At 32.5% G+C, this 15,344-nt stretch overlaps 1 protein-coding gene across 2 annotated transcripts in view; it reads left to right on the forward strand.

The window, feature by feature from the left end:
• LOC118202118 (hemicentin-2-like) overlaps nt 1-15,344 on the forward strand; it is a 228,657-nt gene that overhangs the window by 94,982 nt on the left and 118,331 nt on the right. For both annotated transcript variants that reach the window (XM_085812393.1, XM_085812394.1), the window contains exons 3-4: nt 6,190-6,300; nt 12,566-12,766. In XM_085812393.1, coding sequence (XP_085668519.1) covers nt 6,190-6,300; nt 12,566-12,766 — 312 coding nt within the window. The remainder of the gene's footprint in view (nt 1-6,189; nt 6,301-12,565; nt 12,767-15,344) is intronic.

A 15,344-nucleotide genomic window follows, 5' to 3' on the forward strand; every position in this document is an offset into this window, starting at 1 on the left:
GAATTTAAATTTGAAAAATTAGATCGGAAGCATATATTAAAATATTTTTAAGAACTTCCGGATACTTTCGGTTAAGCTTGAGGCCTGACAAGGAGTCGAAATCGTATTTATCACAACATCGGTAGTGTATGCATTTCTGACACTGCATTTGGTTTATGCAAATTACGATGTATAAAAACAGTGAAGATAATGGTAATCAAGCAGAACATTTTACACATAAAGCATTGTAGGACAATATTTCTGTAATTACAATGAAAGTCGTCTAAAAATCTGCGAACAAACTCAGTAATATACAACAGAGCTGCTACAAGTCGTTTCCTTTAAAAACGTTCGTCTCCTCAGGCAGATAGCCCTATCGTTGCTTGCCATAATATGGCATGGTGATGTGGCAGCAGCTTTACTGTGCCACTGCTGACAGAGCTATCGCTGAGTGTAGCTAATGTTAGAAACGACACTTATCAAGGAGCCCATGCAATCAACAAAACTGAAACCGATACACAAAAGTAACTGAGCACACAGCAGGGCAAGCGAATTATTCGCATGCGCCAGAGGCGGTCGCCAACAGTAGTTTTAAAGAAAAAAAATAAAATTATGTTAGAAAAATTTGAAATATTTTATATACTTTACGCGGTACGAATAACTGTACAGCATTTATTTGATCATTGTTTTTTTTCTTTCGATGAATCAACTTTGAGGTTAAGCGATGAATTCAGGGAACGTGAGCATGTACTTTTAATTGCAAATATAGAGTTTATCCGTAAGAAATAATTGTATATGGTTCCAGAAGTTTAAACTTTATTTTGAAATTACAATTTATTTCCCTAAAAGAATAAAAAACAGGAATTAAGATTTTATATTTTTCTGTTGTCAGGCTATATCTAGCCTTGTTAAAAAAACTGACAGCTTTAAATCTCTTTTTTATTTCAAGAGAGTAAAACTTTTACTACGCCTGAAGCGAAATAGGAAATCTAAAATCCCAAGTGGTCCCCATTGCATCGTACATTCAAAGCATGGCCTGTCATTTTGCTTTTAAATGTTCTTATCGCCTAGCGAAATTTAGGAAGAGATAATAAAGGGACATACTTTTATCACAAATGCGTACTTCTAATTACAAATTATTACCCCAAAGCTTTTGTAGCTAATGCATAAATTAAGAGTTTCTTGCAAAAGAGGAGTACATAGTTTTAAACAGAAGCAATTAACTTTAATTTTTTCATATTTTTTCATATTCCATTTTTTAAATCCTGATTTAATGAAGTAATCTCAGATGAAAACGATGCTAACTCTATGAATATGGCTACTGAGTAAAGGCACACAATTAGTGATTGCAGTTATAAAACAATGTCTATTCAGGTGTGGATTGAAATTAAAGCATGTTATTGTAAAATAATTTTTATAAGGCCGGAAGGAATATTAGTCTCGAAACATGATTTTGCGCTCATTCCCTATAAAAATCATCCACTGTAAATGCATTGTTTAACTTCTCATATTGTAAATGCATGTTTGTTGCCATTTGGAAAAATGTAAGATATTTATCTTTCAAACAGAATACGTCTGTTATTAATTAATAAAGTTAGTCTGTTAATATTAACTAATATTATTTTTCATATTTTTAATATACTGAATTGTGAATGTTAATTCATATTTTGTTCTTCTATTGCTAGCTCTCTTCAGGAGTTATTTAGCAAGGTCTTCTATTACTTGAGAAATGTGTATGTGTTTCAGGATTAATATCCATCAACCAATTACCCAGTTATACATTTCGAACGTATGATTTCAATGTTTCATACATAGTGACCCTTGGAGAAGTATAATATTTTTTTTAAAACTTACGCGGAAGAAAACAGAAAAACATGCGATCAGGATCTGTTTTTTATCGCGGAAACTCTAAAAAAAGCTAGTAACAGAGTTACTTATTATTATCTGAAAAGCTAGAGGTTCCTAATGTCATCCTGCGACACATTCTGCCAGGCATTCATCAGTTGTCGCTCCAGATCTGCGATATTTTGCGGTGTCCGAATCTGGCGGCTTACCATGTCAGAGACATGCTCGATTGGTGAAAGGTCTGGTGAACTTGCCGGCCAAGGAAGAAAATCAAACGCACGGAGACAGTCCAGAGGTAGGCTAGCGGTATGTGGCCTGTCATTATCTTGTGGGAAAATGGCCCCATGATGGCGTGCCATGAAGGGTAATGCAACTTGCCGCAGGACGGTATCAACATACGTTGAGCTGTTAAAAATGTACGGAGGATGACTAAAGACGACCCGCTGTCATAAAAAATAGCGCCCCACACCATCACATCAAAGGTTATGGCTGTATGCCTATGTTAAACAAAGCCTGATTGGGACCGTTGGCCCTGCCCTCTCCAAACCCGTACACGGTCGTCATCTGCTTCTAGAGTGAAGCGGAATTCATCGCTGAACAGTCTGATGGCAGCCATGATGATCGGCTGCGATCAAAGACTTTGGCTGCGATACCACTCCAGACGACTCCGCCAAAAGATCAAAGGCAAACATCTTAAATTCCTCTGTGAGCGTAACCCCGCCTCAGGCTAACGTCGGTAGATGGTGGACGGTACCACGTGAGATATAGACGTGGATGTAGTGCGTTCAATAGTCGACAATGATGCCGTTGGGGCGATTCGGGCCTGGCGAACAATCACCCTATCTTGCCTCGCATTTCTGATGCTTGGTCTTCCAGAGCCTTCAATTATTCCGGCAATTTCCTTGCAGCAACCATCGCTGCCAATATCTTCGCACAGCAGTGTCCGTACGCTGCAGGTTGCGGCCTATTTCTCATTATGTCCGCCCAGCTTCACGCAACCCTACAATGCGACCACGTTCGAAGTCGTTAAGTTGTCTGTAAAGTCTTCCATATCGTCGTAATGGCATCCTTAGTGTCTTCTTTACGGAATTACAATGGTAGCAACAAAAAGGATACATTTTCCGCCTCTGCTGTTGGTTTTATTCTTTGCGAATTGCGCACTAGAAATGCGCACTATGATCGCAATTCCTGTTCATTTGCCTTGAAACTTTGATCATTTGCATGTTCGATCAAGATGATTTTGCAAACTAAATTTCGTCACGATCGCAAAATTCCTTCTTAGTGCTTCGTTTTTTTTTTTTTTTTTTTTTTTTTTTTTTTTTTTTTTTCAAAAGAGTGTATATATAATATGTTTTGTGATTTTGCTGCTTGTGATATAATATTTTGTGATTTTGGTGTTGAGTTTTATATGGTGTAAGTGCGATGAACATGATATTTAATAAATAAGTTAAGCCCAAAAAAAGTTACTAATAAAACGTTTTGTAAATCCTCTGACTAAGAAATTGAACATTGATATGATGAATTGAGAAAAGAATGAAAAATTAACACTATATTGGTAATTTTAAACATATATTGTTACGCACCATTGAAAAGATTTCTGCTTTTGTTGTTGAACTGTATGTTGTGTAAGGGCGAAAAAAACGATCCTTAATAATGAAGCTAAAAAGACAAAAAAAAAAATATGTTAACAGGTTTGCTTTTGTTTAGTTTATTACGGCAAAGCGAGCTTGGGCTATTTGCCTGAGGAGAGGTATACCTTCGTCGAGGACATTCAGGGAAACTGGTTCACATATACTTTACACATGAGGAAAAATATGAAAACGCCAATGCAGCCAGCCCATTCGCCTGGATTTGAACTTATATCGGAACTACCAGTGTTCAGCGATTTTACCGCTCGGCCGTTGATTGGGCTTGCGCTAGTAAGAATGAGTACAAAAGTGGATTCGTAATTCGTAATTCATTTTAGCGAGAGCGTAAAAAACTTTGACAAACACTCTGGTGTGCAACAACGTTGAATTCTGAATTATTTCAGATTTTTTAAATGCCTACAATTAGCTCACATTCGCCCTATATCTTTCTCAAATTTTCAATCGTTAATAAAATGCTTTTTATTCATAAACTCAAGTTTAAATATTTTTTTTTAACTTGTAATGGATGACACTTGATGTTAATACAGTTTGTTCACATATTAATGCCAAATCCTACTTATTTATTCCTGTTTATCGGAACTAAAGACGTGCTGTTTTTTTAAATATACTATAAGACTTACAAGTAATGACCATTTATGAGGTATTCTCACAAGCTGTAAAAAATTAATCTTATAACAACTTATAAATAATAGTATATGACTGTGATAAATGGGATTGTAATATTTAACGATAATAAGTGACAAAAGTAACACAGATTTCTAAAGATTTTTAAAGTATATGGAATTAAAGAATTATAGTTTTATAGAGTTGGATGAAGCGGATGTAATGTCCCATTATGTAACGAAAGTTCTCCCCATATTTCTATGTTAAAGTGATAATAATATATGTTTAAAATATAACCCTTTAAAATGTCCCTTGCTTCACAAACGCGAAAAGAAACCTCAACGCAACGCAAGCAACGATTAGAGAAAGAAAAACATAAGCTCCGATTGGTCTCGCATTTGTTGTCTTCAAAAATGGTCTTGAATTTGAGCACTTCCAATTTAGAATTAGAGATGAATGTATCGTTTTTATAGCTGAACTTTTGTACTTAAACTTCGCCATCAAATGGGTCTCTGAACAAAATGGTGCTGTTTCAGACTATCTCATTTGTACTGATTTCCCTTTCATCCTTGGAGATCTTAAAATGTATTATTTCTTCTAATAATATCTGTATCGAGATTCAGAAAGAACTGAAAAACCTAAAAGATAAAAATATTTCGGTTGCATTTTCATTTGTTCGTGGTCATACATGTGTTGTTGGGAACGAAGAGCCGATTTCCTTGCTAAGGCTGCGACTAAGCGAGAAATGGACACTTTTGTCAATATTCCTAATGCCTTTTATAAGAAGGTCATGTATGAAAGTATTGTGGAGTCGTGGAACCACGAATTCATTAATTCAAATAAAGGGAGCTTAACTAAAACATTTTCCCCTTCTATCAAGATTAGATTGTCATGTCATCACTTCTTCACAAACTATAATTTAATCCAATTTTAATTTATAGTTTGTGTCCATGGAAATTTCAAAAGTTATTTGAACAGATTTAAGTTGATCTCCGTATCTGTCTGTGATTATAGCCTCGGTGGAGAGGAAAATGTTGAACATGTGCTTCTTCTATGTCCTAAATATAAGAACGAAAGAAAGGTCTTGAAACCGGAACTGAAAAATTTTAATATTAACTGGCCTTCAGAATTTTATTAATTTATTTCCGAGAGAAGTGCTTTTAACACTTTTTGTCAATTCATTGTGAAACTTTGTAATCATCCTTAATTTTAAGTCAGTTTTTTCTTCTGTTTATTTTGTATTGTGTTTCATACTAACTTCTGTAAGCCCCATGGGATACTATGTGGTACATGGGGAACTTATTGTGTTTCTTTAACAAGAAAAAAAAAATATCAGTGCAATTCCCCTCCAAACGCAGCTATGGTACTGCTGAACGAAGAATGCTACCATTAATACTATCATAGGCAACAACAGTACATAAGATGCAAGGTAGCACTGTAGATTATGCTGTTATATATCTAGGACAAACACTTTTTCAAGTAGGTCAAGCATATGTCACCTTAAGTCGTGTGAAATCTTTACATGGACAATTAATTGAAGAACTGGACAGCTCGAAACTCACTGTAAAAGTTCCTTGCAATATTGAAGCATTACAAGAGATGTATAGAATGAATAATTATGGACCGCCATCAGCTTCATAAATTAGAAACGAAAAAAGTTTAATAATGTTACTGAAAAGTAACTAAAATATTTTTTTTTATTTACCTAAGTAGGAACTGACTTTAATTTTTATATATTACTTTTTTCTATAAAATTCCACTTAATTTTGTTTTGTGTAATATGTGAGAAGTTATAAGTATTCTTTATGTAGAGCATCATGTGCCGTTTAAATACTGCAGTGTAATTAAATAAAAAGTGCTGTAATATTATCGAAGTAGCGGATCTTAATTTAATTTCCCAAAGAAAAATTTCCGCGTGAGATTATTTTTTTAACATTTACATTATCAACATCATGCAAGTTCAAAAAGTATAATGTAAACTATCGTTTAATTATTATGATAACATAGCTGTGCAAAATGTAGGCAAATTATAGAGCCTGGTTATTAAATTTATTGATTGAGTAGATTAAGTATTACTACTAAAACTTTTAATTTTCGGTTTCATTATTTTCAGTTCCGCCTAAAGTTGTTGTCATCTATGATCAGGAACGTCGAAAAATAGAAGGAGTCATAGGTCCTTATAGGTTGGGATCAATGCTTCAGCTGACATGTGAAAGTATTGGAGGTAAGTTAATTTCTTTGTAAACTGAGAGCATATTTGAATTTTTAATGCTAGTGGAACAACATCTACTATAATGGCAAATAAACTAATACGTTTTATTTTATTTTAGATCCAAATACTTTGGTATTCACTTTCTTTCGTTACTTGCATACAAGTCAATAAAGAAACTAAGAATTTTTATTTGAAACGTCTGCAGTATATTAAAATTCACATTCTGTTCTTTGTTTTGCAAAATATGCTTTCATTAATCCAAAACTAGAACCACACAACTGTACTGTAATTTTTTATTTACAGTTCTTCATAAGCAGGCTTAACAGACGCTTCGCTCTGACTGGGACTTTACCCGTTTGATGATGTACTCTCAGCGTCCCGGCGAGTTTGTAATTTTGTTTGGGTTATTTCGTAAAATTTTGAAAGTGGCGAATTTTTAAAAGTAAAAATTGTGCAGCCTCTGGAGAAAGGGCTGTTTAGTATTTCAAGTATCCCCTCTGTTGCACTTACTCTTGTCAATTTATATATTTCGTATATAGATCTAAATACATTCAATGCTGCCTAGTTGTTTTTCCTAGTGACTAAATGAATTCAGATGGTTTATACTCACATCAAGACATTTTCCCTAGAATATATAACAGCATGTATCGTATGAGATCCAGATATTTTTAGCCCAAAGGGGCAATTTGCCCAAAAGGGCTATTAATTTCGTTTTGGCATATTGCGTCGTCCACTATAAAACGGCGTTTCACGTATCAAATTGTTGCCACAGAATATTAGAGCCCTACATTCTATTTAAAAAAATTAAGTAATGAAACATCTGGATGAATGTATGTTTCTCGCACTGTGAAGCAACGACGGTCGCTAGAGACATCAATTTTTGAATAATCTATCCTCCACTCGAATATGGGCATCTGGAAGCCCTGATTTGGAATTTGAAATTTGTTTTATTATCTGTTTCGTATTTTGTAAAATTTAAACGAATTGTTGATTAACAAACTCTATAATTTCAGAAAGAGTTATGGCAACACTGCACGAGTGTAAAAAAAAGTATCTCCAACGCGCGAGATTGTGTATCGGAAATTCTAAGTTTATGCTGTTTTTAAATATTTTGGGATATTGCTTTTAAACTGAATTTTATGGTTTGCGTGCGAAGAAGATGATATATAATATATAAAGGCAACACACAAAACTTTAAAAAAATGCCTCTTTGGGCGTAACATAAAATCTGAAAGCTTTCAGATATTTTTCATTTACATCATTTTTTAGATAGTTTATTTCATTAAGTGTTGGTAACACAGGGACTTACACAGGCCACATTATAGTTGCGACATGTTAAGTTCATATTGCGAGTTATCGTTTTATTTTATACTGTACGTTAAATTGATTTAATTTCTAAAATTTCTTAAAGGAAGTATATATTTCCTAATAAATTAAAAATGCATTATGAAAAAAGAGTGAAAAGACTGGAAAAATGAAATATAAGCTGTACTGATAAGAACTTTTGTACGAAGTTCACGTTAACGATAAATACTATTAACTTCTTAATAATATATTAATTTGAGTAATTAAGATATTCTTTTAAATCTCTAATTTTTTTCAAAAACGTCTTTATTAGAGTTTTCGATCATTGGCACGTATCCTAGTAGATTTCATGCTTCATTGGGAGAATTTGCTCAAATTTGTTCCTGTTTATGCAATTATTATCCTGGTTTGTACAACTCATTTATTTAGATTTTTCAGTCATTGACACTTATCCTGGTAGGTTTTTAATTGTTGGGAGATTTTGCCCAAAATCCCCCCCCCCGATTAAAGCAGTTATTGTCCGGGTTTAGATAACTTCTTTATTCAGATTTTTCAATCATTGCCAGTTATCTTAGTAAATTTTATTCTCTGTTGGGAGAATTTGCTCAAAATTATCTCGGTTTATGTTATAATGATAAGCCTATTCATAAGTATAAGAAAAAGTTCCTGATCAAAACATAGATATATTTATACACCAGTTCAAAAGAAAACAAAAGATTAAAAAACCTTAATGATAAAATTCCTTAAAGAAAATTGTATTAAAGAAATTCCTTAAATATAATAATTATCAAAAATATAATTGAGCAACATAGTTAGGAATTCCTGCAAATAAGATGTTTGCTTCCTTGATAAACAATAAATTTAAGATATTTATAGACTTCAAATTTAAATTACATATATTAGAAAATAAGGAATTAAGAGCCTAACAGGCCAGTAATTGGTCTATGATACTTTTTTCGATACTAGCAAACTGTCAATTAAATGATGTTATTATAAGAATGCTATCATTTAATTGACAGTCAGGATTTATATTTTTTTAATAATTCATGTCTAATTCGGTAGCAGCAGCAAAACTTAACAGTAAGGCTTCTGTTAAATTTCTTTATAAGATTTAGAATTTCAGTTATAAAGTTTTATTTCAAATAACTAATCTAAAATCTTCAGTTTAAGAAACAAATGAAATAGCAAAATATATTAATAAAATTATTTATATTCGTTCTTCAAAAAATTGTCCAACCGGTAATTTTATCTACAGCTTCAAAATGTTCATGGAACTTTATCAAGTTAAATAATTAACAGTGTGGCTGAGACTAATAAACCTAATTTTCCTTGAGACATAATGTAAATTGGGAGTACTGAATTTTCTCTCTTGAGTTTTACTGAACGGTATTTCTATGTAAAAATAAAATAACGTACTTTAAAACTATTAAATAGTTTTATAATTTATTTTCCCGATAAACTTGTGTGGTAATTCGTTATAGCAGATTGATTTTCATCTGCAAAGTGCAAGTGGTGATTTTCAGTATTGCCTGAACTATATTAAATAACTATTTTTTGTCAAGTGACTATTTCATGCAGCAATCGGTTTAATTAATATAATCAATAAGAGAATCAATTTGGATTACAATATAATTTAGTAAAAGAAGGGATTTTAGTTATTTGGATTACATATTTCGAGTGAAGATCTAAATAGCATATACATAAAAATGCTTACAATGCAAATTGGGAATTGCACTTGAGTCTTAATTAGTTTTAATAAGCTAAGATATGTATAATATTGACAAATAAAATGTTAATCATTAGCATATAAAATGCAAACAATGTAGCAAAAGCTTGTCAAAGCTTGATTCAAAGGAAGCGCATTTTATCAAAAAGAGTAAAGAACAATTAGAAAATGCAGTAAATTAGAATTTACTTGATTATTAGTTATAATTATACTTACAAAAACAAAATAATTTAAGAATATGGCAAAAAATTAAAATCCATTACTAGATTAAAAGTAAATTATATTTGAAAGAAACTCATTTGATGAAATATTTAAACAAGAATTTAGTAATTAGCCAGAGACTGTAACCTAATGAGATTTTCTAAACAGAAATCTTTTAGGCAAATAAAATCATGACTGCATATTTGATAAATGTTTTATATGAGAAATTGAATCACTATTCCGAACACTTTGATGTTGAAGTTCTGGAGATTATTTATGTGTAATTTTGATGGACGAATAACTAAAAAGAAGTATTCAGAAATTATGAAATGATATTTTTATTCTAAATAAATAAATGTAAATCCATGATAAAAAAGTCATCAAAATATAGCTAGCTAACCTTTCTAATTCATATGTAATAAGAATGGAATGAATCGACCATTTCGAACTTTCTTCGGGGAACGTATTTTTTAAGTGCTAATAAATAATTTGTAATGACGCTCTAGAGGTGAAGAAACATTAGAGCAAGGGTCCCCAACTTTTTTGTTCCGTAAGAGCACATACTAGAGAGCGGGCACCATTTACATTTACAAGGCTAATTTATAGTCAGTTAGAGTTAATAATACAAGCACATAAAAAAAGAGATAGGTCACACTTCGCTTTGTGTTGGTGTCTGTGTTGGACGCAATTTCTATTTCATTAAAAATGTGAAAACCTTCACATAGAATTTTATTGAAATCTAAAACATTTTTATTGGGATCGCACAGCGGCGGGCATAAGTTAAACGATCGGCGCCCATGGTGCCCGCAGCATAAGATTGGGAACTCGGGCATTAGAGTGTTTATGTTTCTTGTATTTTGCTTTAGGAAGATCGAAACATTAGATATATGTTTAAGCCTGGCTAATGCGAAACACAAGAAATATAAATAATATTTTGTCTAAAAGGTCTAATAGAATCATTTATTGTTACAAGTGCAAAGAAATAGAAACTAGGCTAGGTTATTTTTATTTCTTTATTTTATAATCATTTCCCCAAAAAGGTGGTGTGGTGTATTAAATTATGGCAAAGCACACTAGGGCTATCTGCCTAAGGCGAGAGATGCCTTCGTGGAGAACTTTCTTCTTTACATATTACACATGAGGAAAACCACGAAAATGCCCATGCAGCTAGCCCGTTCGCGGGATTCGAACCTCGGGCCGAACTACCAGTGTTCGGCGACTTTACCGCTCGGCCGCTGGTGGGCCCCCCAAAAAAGGAAAATTTCCCTTATCTAAAAAACTCAGCAGAAAAATCATTATTATAATCAGACGTTTGTTCTGCACTTGATCATTCAATGGCTATAGAAAAACATGATTACATAACGTTTCATATCAAAGAGAAAATCCAGAAATAATAATCGATGATGTTTGATGTCAAAGCAGCTTATGAATGGGCGCTGAAATTATCTGCTTCGTATCTGAGAAAGGGTAAGAAAAATTGAGGATTTTTTGATTTGGTTTAGTTTATTACGGCAAAGCATGCTAGGGTTCTCCTTAAAGGAAGGGATGCCTTCGCGGAATAATTGTTAAAGGAAATGGGCTCGTATATACGTAACACATGGAAAAACCACGAAAACGCCCATGCAGCCAGTCCGTTCGCCTACAGTCGAACCCAGGTCGGAACTACCAGTGTTCAGCGGTTTTATTGCTCGGCCGCTCGTGAGCAAGGAGAAAATAGAAAAAAAAAAATGCCATAATACATCTAGATGAGACTACTTAGTACACTACGCGAAATGCCAGAGCCGTCAGATATACCGAAAGTACCGATATTTCTTCAAACTGATTACACACTAACCAAAGATTTTTCGAAGAAAGGTTTAAAAAAAAAAGCAATTAGTTGTGTCTTTCGAATTTAAATTATCGCGCACAGTAACGCCATTCTAGTCATTCAACAGCATGATATGATAATGGGTTCTGTGTGCCTATAATGTATAAATCTTTCGATTGTGAATCATGAGAACGATGACTAAGGAACCGATCACAGAAATGAGAGATAAACATGCACCGCAAAGAAACTTTAGATGGAGTAGAAATAACTGAATGCCTAATTCCACTCACAGATGAAAAACAAAGAATAAGGAAATAGCAAGACTGCACTGTAGCTGACGAAGCAGCAGTAAAACCTTTTGTTGTTTTTATGCATATAAACCTTTATTTAAATAAAAACAAGTCGCTCACCTATCATTTGTTTGAAAAATTATATAAATTATAAATGAGAGTAGCTCAGAGGCGTAGGTGGATGAAAAAGATAGCACCCATATCTATGCGTAGAACTGTAAGTTGTGAACATGAAAAGCTTGCAAAATCATTACGACTCGCCGCGAGAGAATAAAGATTTTTGACCGGAGGAAGACGGTAAAATTTACGCAACTACGAATGTAAAGAGCTTCTTTTAATTAAAATATAATTTGTCTGGCATCTATAACTTTTCAAATTTGCAAACTGGAGTCTCGAATGCAGTTTGCAAAGGAGATTCAGAATACAAATGAGGGCATGTGAATTAGATGGTCGTGAAATAGATAATCTATATTGATAAAACGTTTAATTGAAACTGTTTTATTTTAAGTACGAAAGCTGAATTACATAATTTATTATCTGAAAATAAAATAGTATTATGGCAAAGCAGATAATAAAATAGTTTCATTCTGGCCAACCAAATAATTGTAAAAGCTAAATAAAATATCATCTCACCTCAACGTTTATGCAGAGACTATTTAATTAAGCTCCATGAACTCTTTAGCTTTAACTTCGAGTGTGTATGCTTAAAATGTACTGAATTTGAATTTTATTTGAATTTTTAAATTTAATTTTTGGAATTTGAATTTTTTAATGATAAGTATTACACTGCTGCGCAGTTTAACACTTTTATTATGATTAAAATGCTTGTAAATTAGAAATATTGCATTTAAAATTTGTTCAGTGATTTGACCTGCACCTTAAAGTTTATTAATTCTTCAGTTCAACATACACTTATAAACTGAAGCAAATTGCCTTATTTCCTTTAAGGTGAGCCTGATCCATTACTGACTTGGACTGGAACACGCCTAACCGTCAAAGAATCTTCATATCCTAATATATTCGTTAACGGATCAACTCTTACCATTTCCTCGTTAGCAAGAGAAGACCAGTGGTCCCATTATACATGCACCGCATGGAACAGCAATTTGAGTATGCCTTTGCATGCAACAGTTACCATTGAACTTATTCGTAAGTATTCGTAAATTGTTTATGGTTTAACTTTTGTCATTATTGTACTTAATAGAGTTACTATGCTTTTTATTGTACCTGTGAAGGAATATGATTTTGTTCTAGCTGAGCTACGTTATATGTTTCAGTACTTTAATATCTGTAGCTTTACACTCGAGAACAAACGCGAAGTTAATATGCTAATACGTCTCTGTGCCGATCTGTAGTTGTCTGAAGCCTCATTATCAACAGAATAATGCATTTCTGATACGGACTATTGTGTTACATTACACGATTGTTGAGTATTATGGTCATCACTCGCAACAAATTAAATGGTCCAGCAATGTAGTCTAGAGAAATGTTATAAGGATTAAAGTCTTAATTCACTGCACTGGCCGTTTTTACGCAGGAAATCAAAATGTTTGGCCTTTTAATGAAAATATTTTTAACTAATACATACTGAGTTTTATATGTAAAATTCTAAATTCATAATTTAATTTGTCTGTAATTTACATTTTCGTGTTGATTGGTTACATGTATGTACAAGTACACATTTACATATGATTGCTTTACATAACAAAAAAATTATGCATATCAAACATATGCGCAGACAGAAAAGTGACTCACAAAATGAACTCTATAGCGATCTGAACGCAAATATTTGCTGTCATTCGCATTAAATACTATAAATTATCTTTATTGTCTGTTTTAGCAACGCGTAAATACGTATACGAACAATATCCAATGCATTAAAAAAGGCAGTCAAATAAATTCATTTCTGATTATTATTTTACAAATTAAGATATGAACATCATTCTTGACGTGGAAAATGAGATAATCCAGAGAGTTGTTTCTGCTGTGAACAACGCGAAAGTTTCAGGCATATGCAGTTATCAAAGACTAAAGAAGTGAAATGTACTGATTCAGCATTCCTGAACGTGTAAATATATTTAATTAGAAACGGAAAGAAATCTAGGTCGTTGCCAAGCTGTGGGATTCTAATAAGCAGAGATGAAAATATTATCCGATATATTCGGGGACAACGTCAAGTAATACTTAAAGATCATCCTAAAAAATAAATCACTTTGAACAACTTCTAATGCCCTTTAAGCCCCGTCTTACGCAAGGACACATATCTCCGAACAAGTTCCCCCCTCGAAGATGTGTCGTCTTGACAGAATTTCGTCTGGATAAGGTGATTTTGTAGCTAAGTTCCTCTCAGCTAGAAAGCCAATCGAATAAGTCAAAGCAAGATTTGTATTCAATAGATCTCCATCAATCTCATAGCAAATATAACAAGCAAAGTTTTCAATGCATTTAACTTTCAGTTCTTATTTCTTTAAATAAGTAGTTGTAATAATAATAATAGCAGTAGTAAATAGAACAGCAGATAATTAACAGCAGACAGAAAGTAATAGTGATTAAAAATGCCAATCAAACTGTAAAAAGCGCAAAATATGAAAACTAAATAAAAATTATAAATTTAAAAAATTATATTGAAACGAGAAAGAAAGCAATAATTGTGAAACGTAATATATATATATAATCATTACGTAGAAGCAGAAAATAAATCGATTCCATTATATATAGCCAAAAAATATAACACACATTGATTGCTGATAAGTACATTCACAATGAAGCACTTTTTAAGTGCGTGGTAAAAAAAGCTAATTTAACATTTATAAATAACTTCAAAATATAATAATTTTATTTACATAATTACTATAAATAATTATGTAAATAAATAATTTATATAAAATTTCTTATATACTAATACAATAACGTAAAATAATTATGTTACATGTAAAAAGTTTAATAATAACAGAATTATCTTAATTACAAATGAATGAAACATTTATTTCAGTGAGATAAACCAGATGTATTTGAACTTACAATATGCTGGCTCACGGAAAATATAAACAAATCCTTAAATGCGCCAAGCGTTCGAGCTAATTGGACATAGTGCAAAAGTTAAAAATCCTTATCAATTTAAATTTGGAAGTTTAATTTAATGTAAAGAAAGGATAAATTAGGATTTTCTTCTTTCTATGACTTCTGGGAACATAAGAATATAGTAATATCCTTAAACAGAAAAAAAGTATTGTAACATATTTAGTTAATATTAACAAATGAGATATGGAAACATGCATGCTCTGTAGCTTACAATAGCAGATCACATGTATGAAGTTAAAAATATATTCTATTTGTAAAGAAATCAATCGAAAATTATTATCCAAAAGAAACATCGCATTATACATTCATTAAATTTGTTAGAATAATTGTTGGTTTGAGGATGGCGGTAACATTGCATGGCCTCTAAGATCACCTGATTTATTTCCTCTGGATTATTTTCTATGTGTTGCTATGAAAGGCCATTCTTTATAATATATCACTAACTTCTGAAATGGAATAGGTAGCACGAATCTGTATCCCTGCAGCTATGATCCGCGAAATGGTAGGTATCTTAAAACGTTTCGCTAGACTCCATGTCGCGTAGGTGTCATGTATGCTCCAGTATCAATGGGAGTACTTTCGAACACCTCCCGCGATGGTTCTAAAATATTACTGTTCGTCGTTTTTCTGTCTAAGTATAAATCTA

The sequence above is a fragment of the Stegodyphus dumicola genome, chromosome 3 (assembly GCF_044657685.1).
Source record: "Stegodyphus dumicola isolate Sdum_Otavi_A_Nest chromosome 3, ASM4465768v1".
NCBI classification, from domain to species: Eukaryota; Metazoa; Arthropoda; class Arachnida; order Araneae; family Eresidae; genus Stegodyphus; species Stegodyphus dumicola.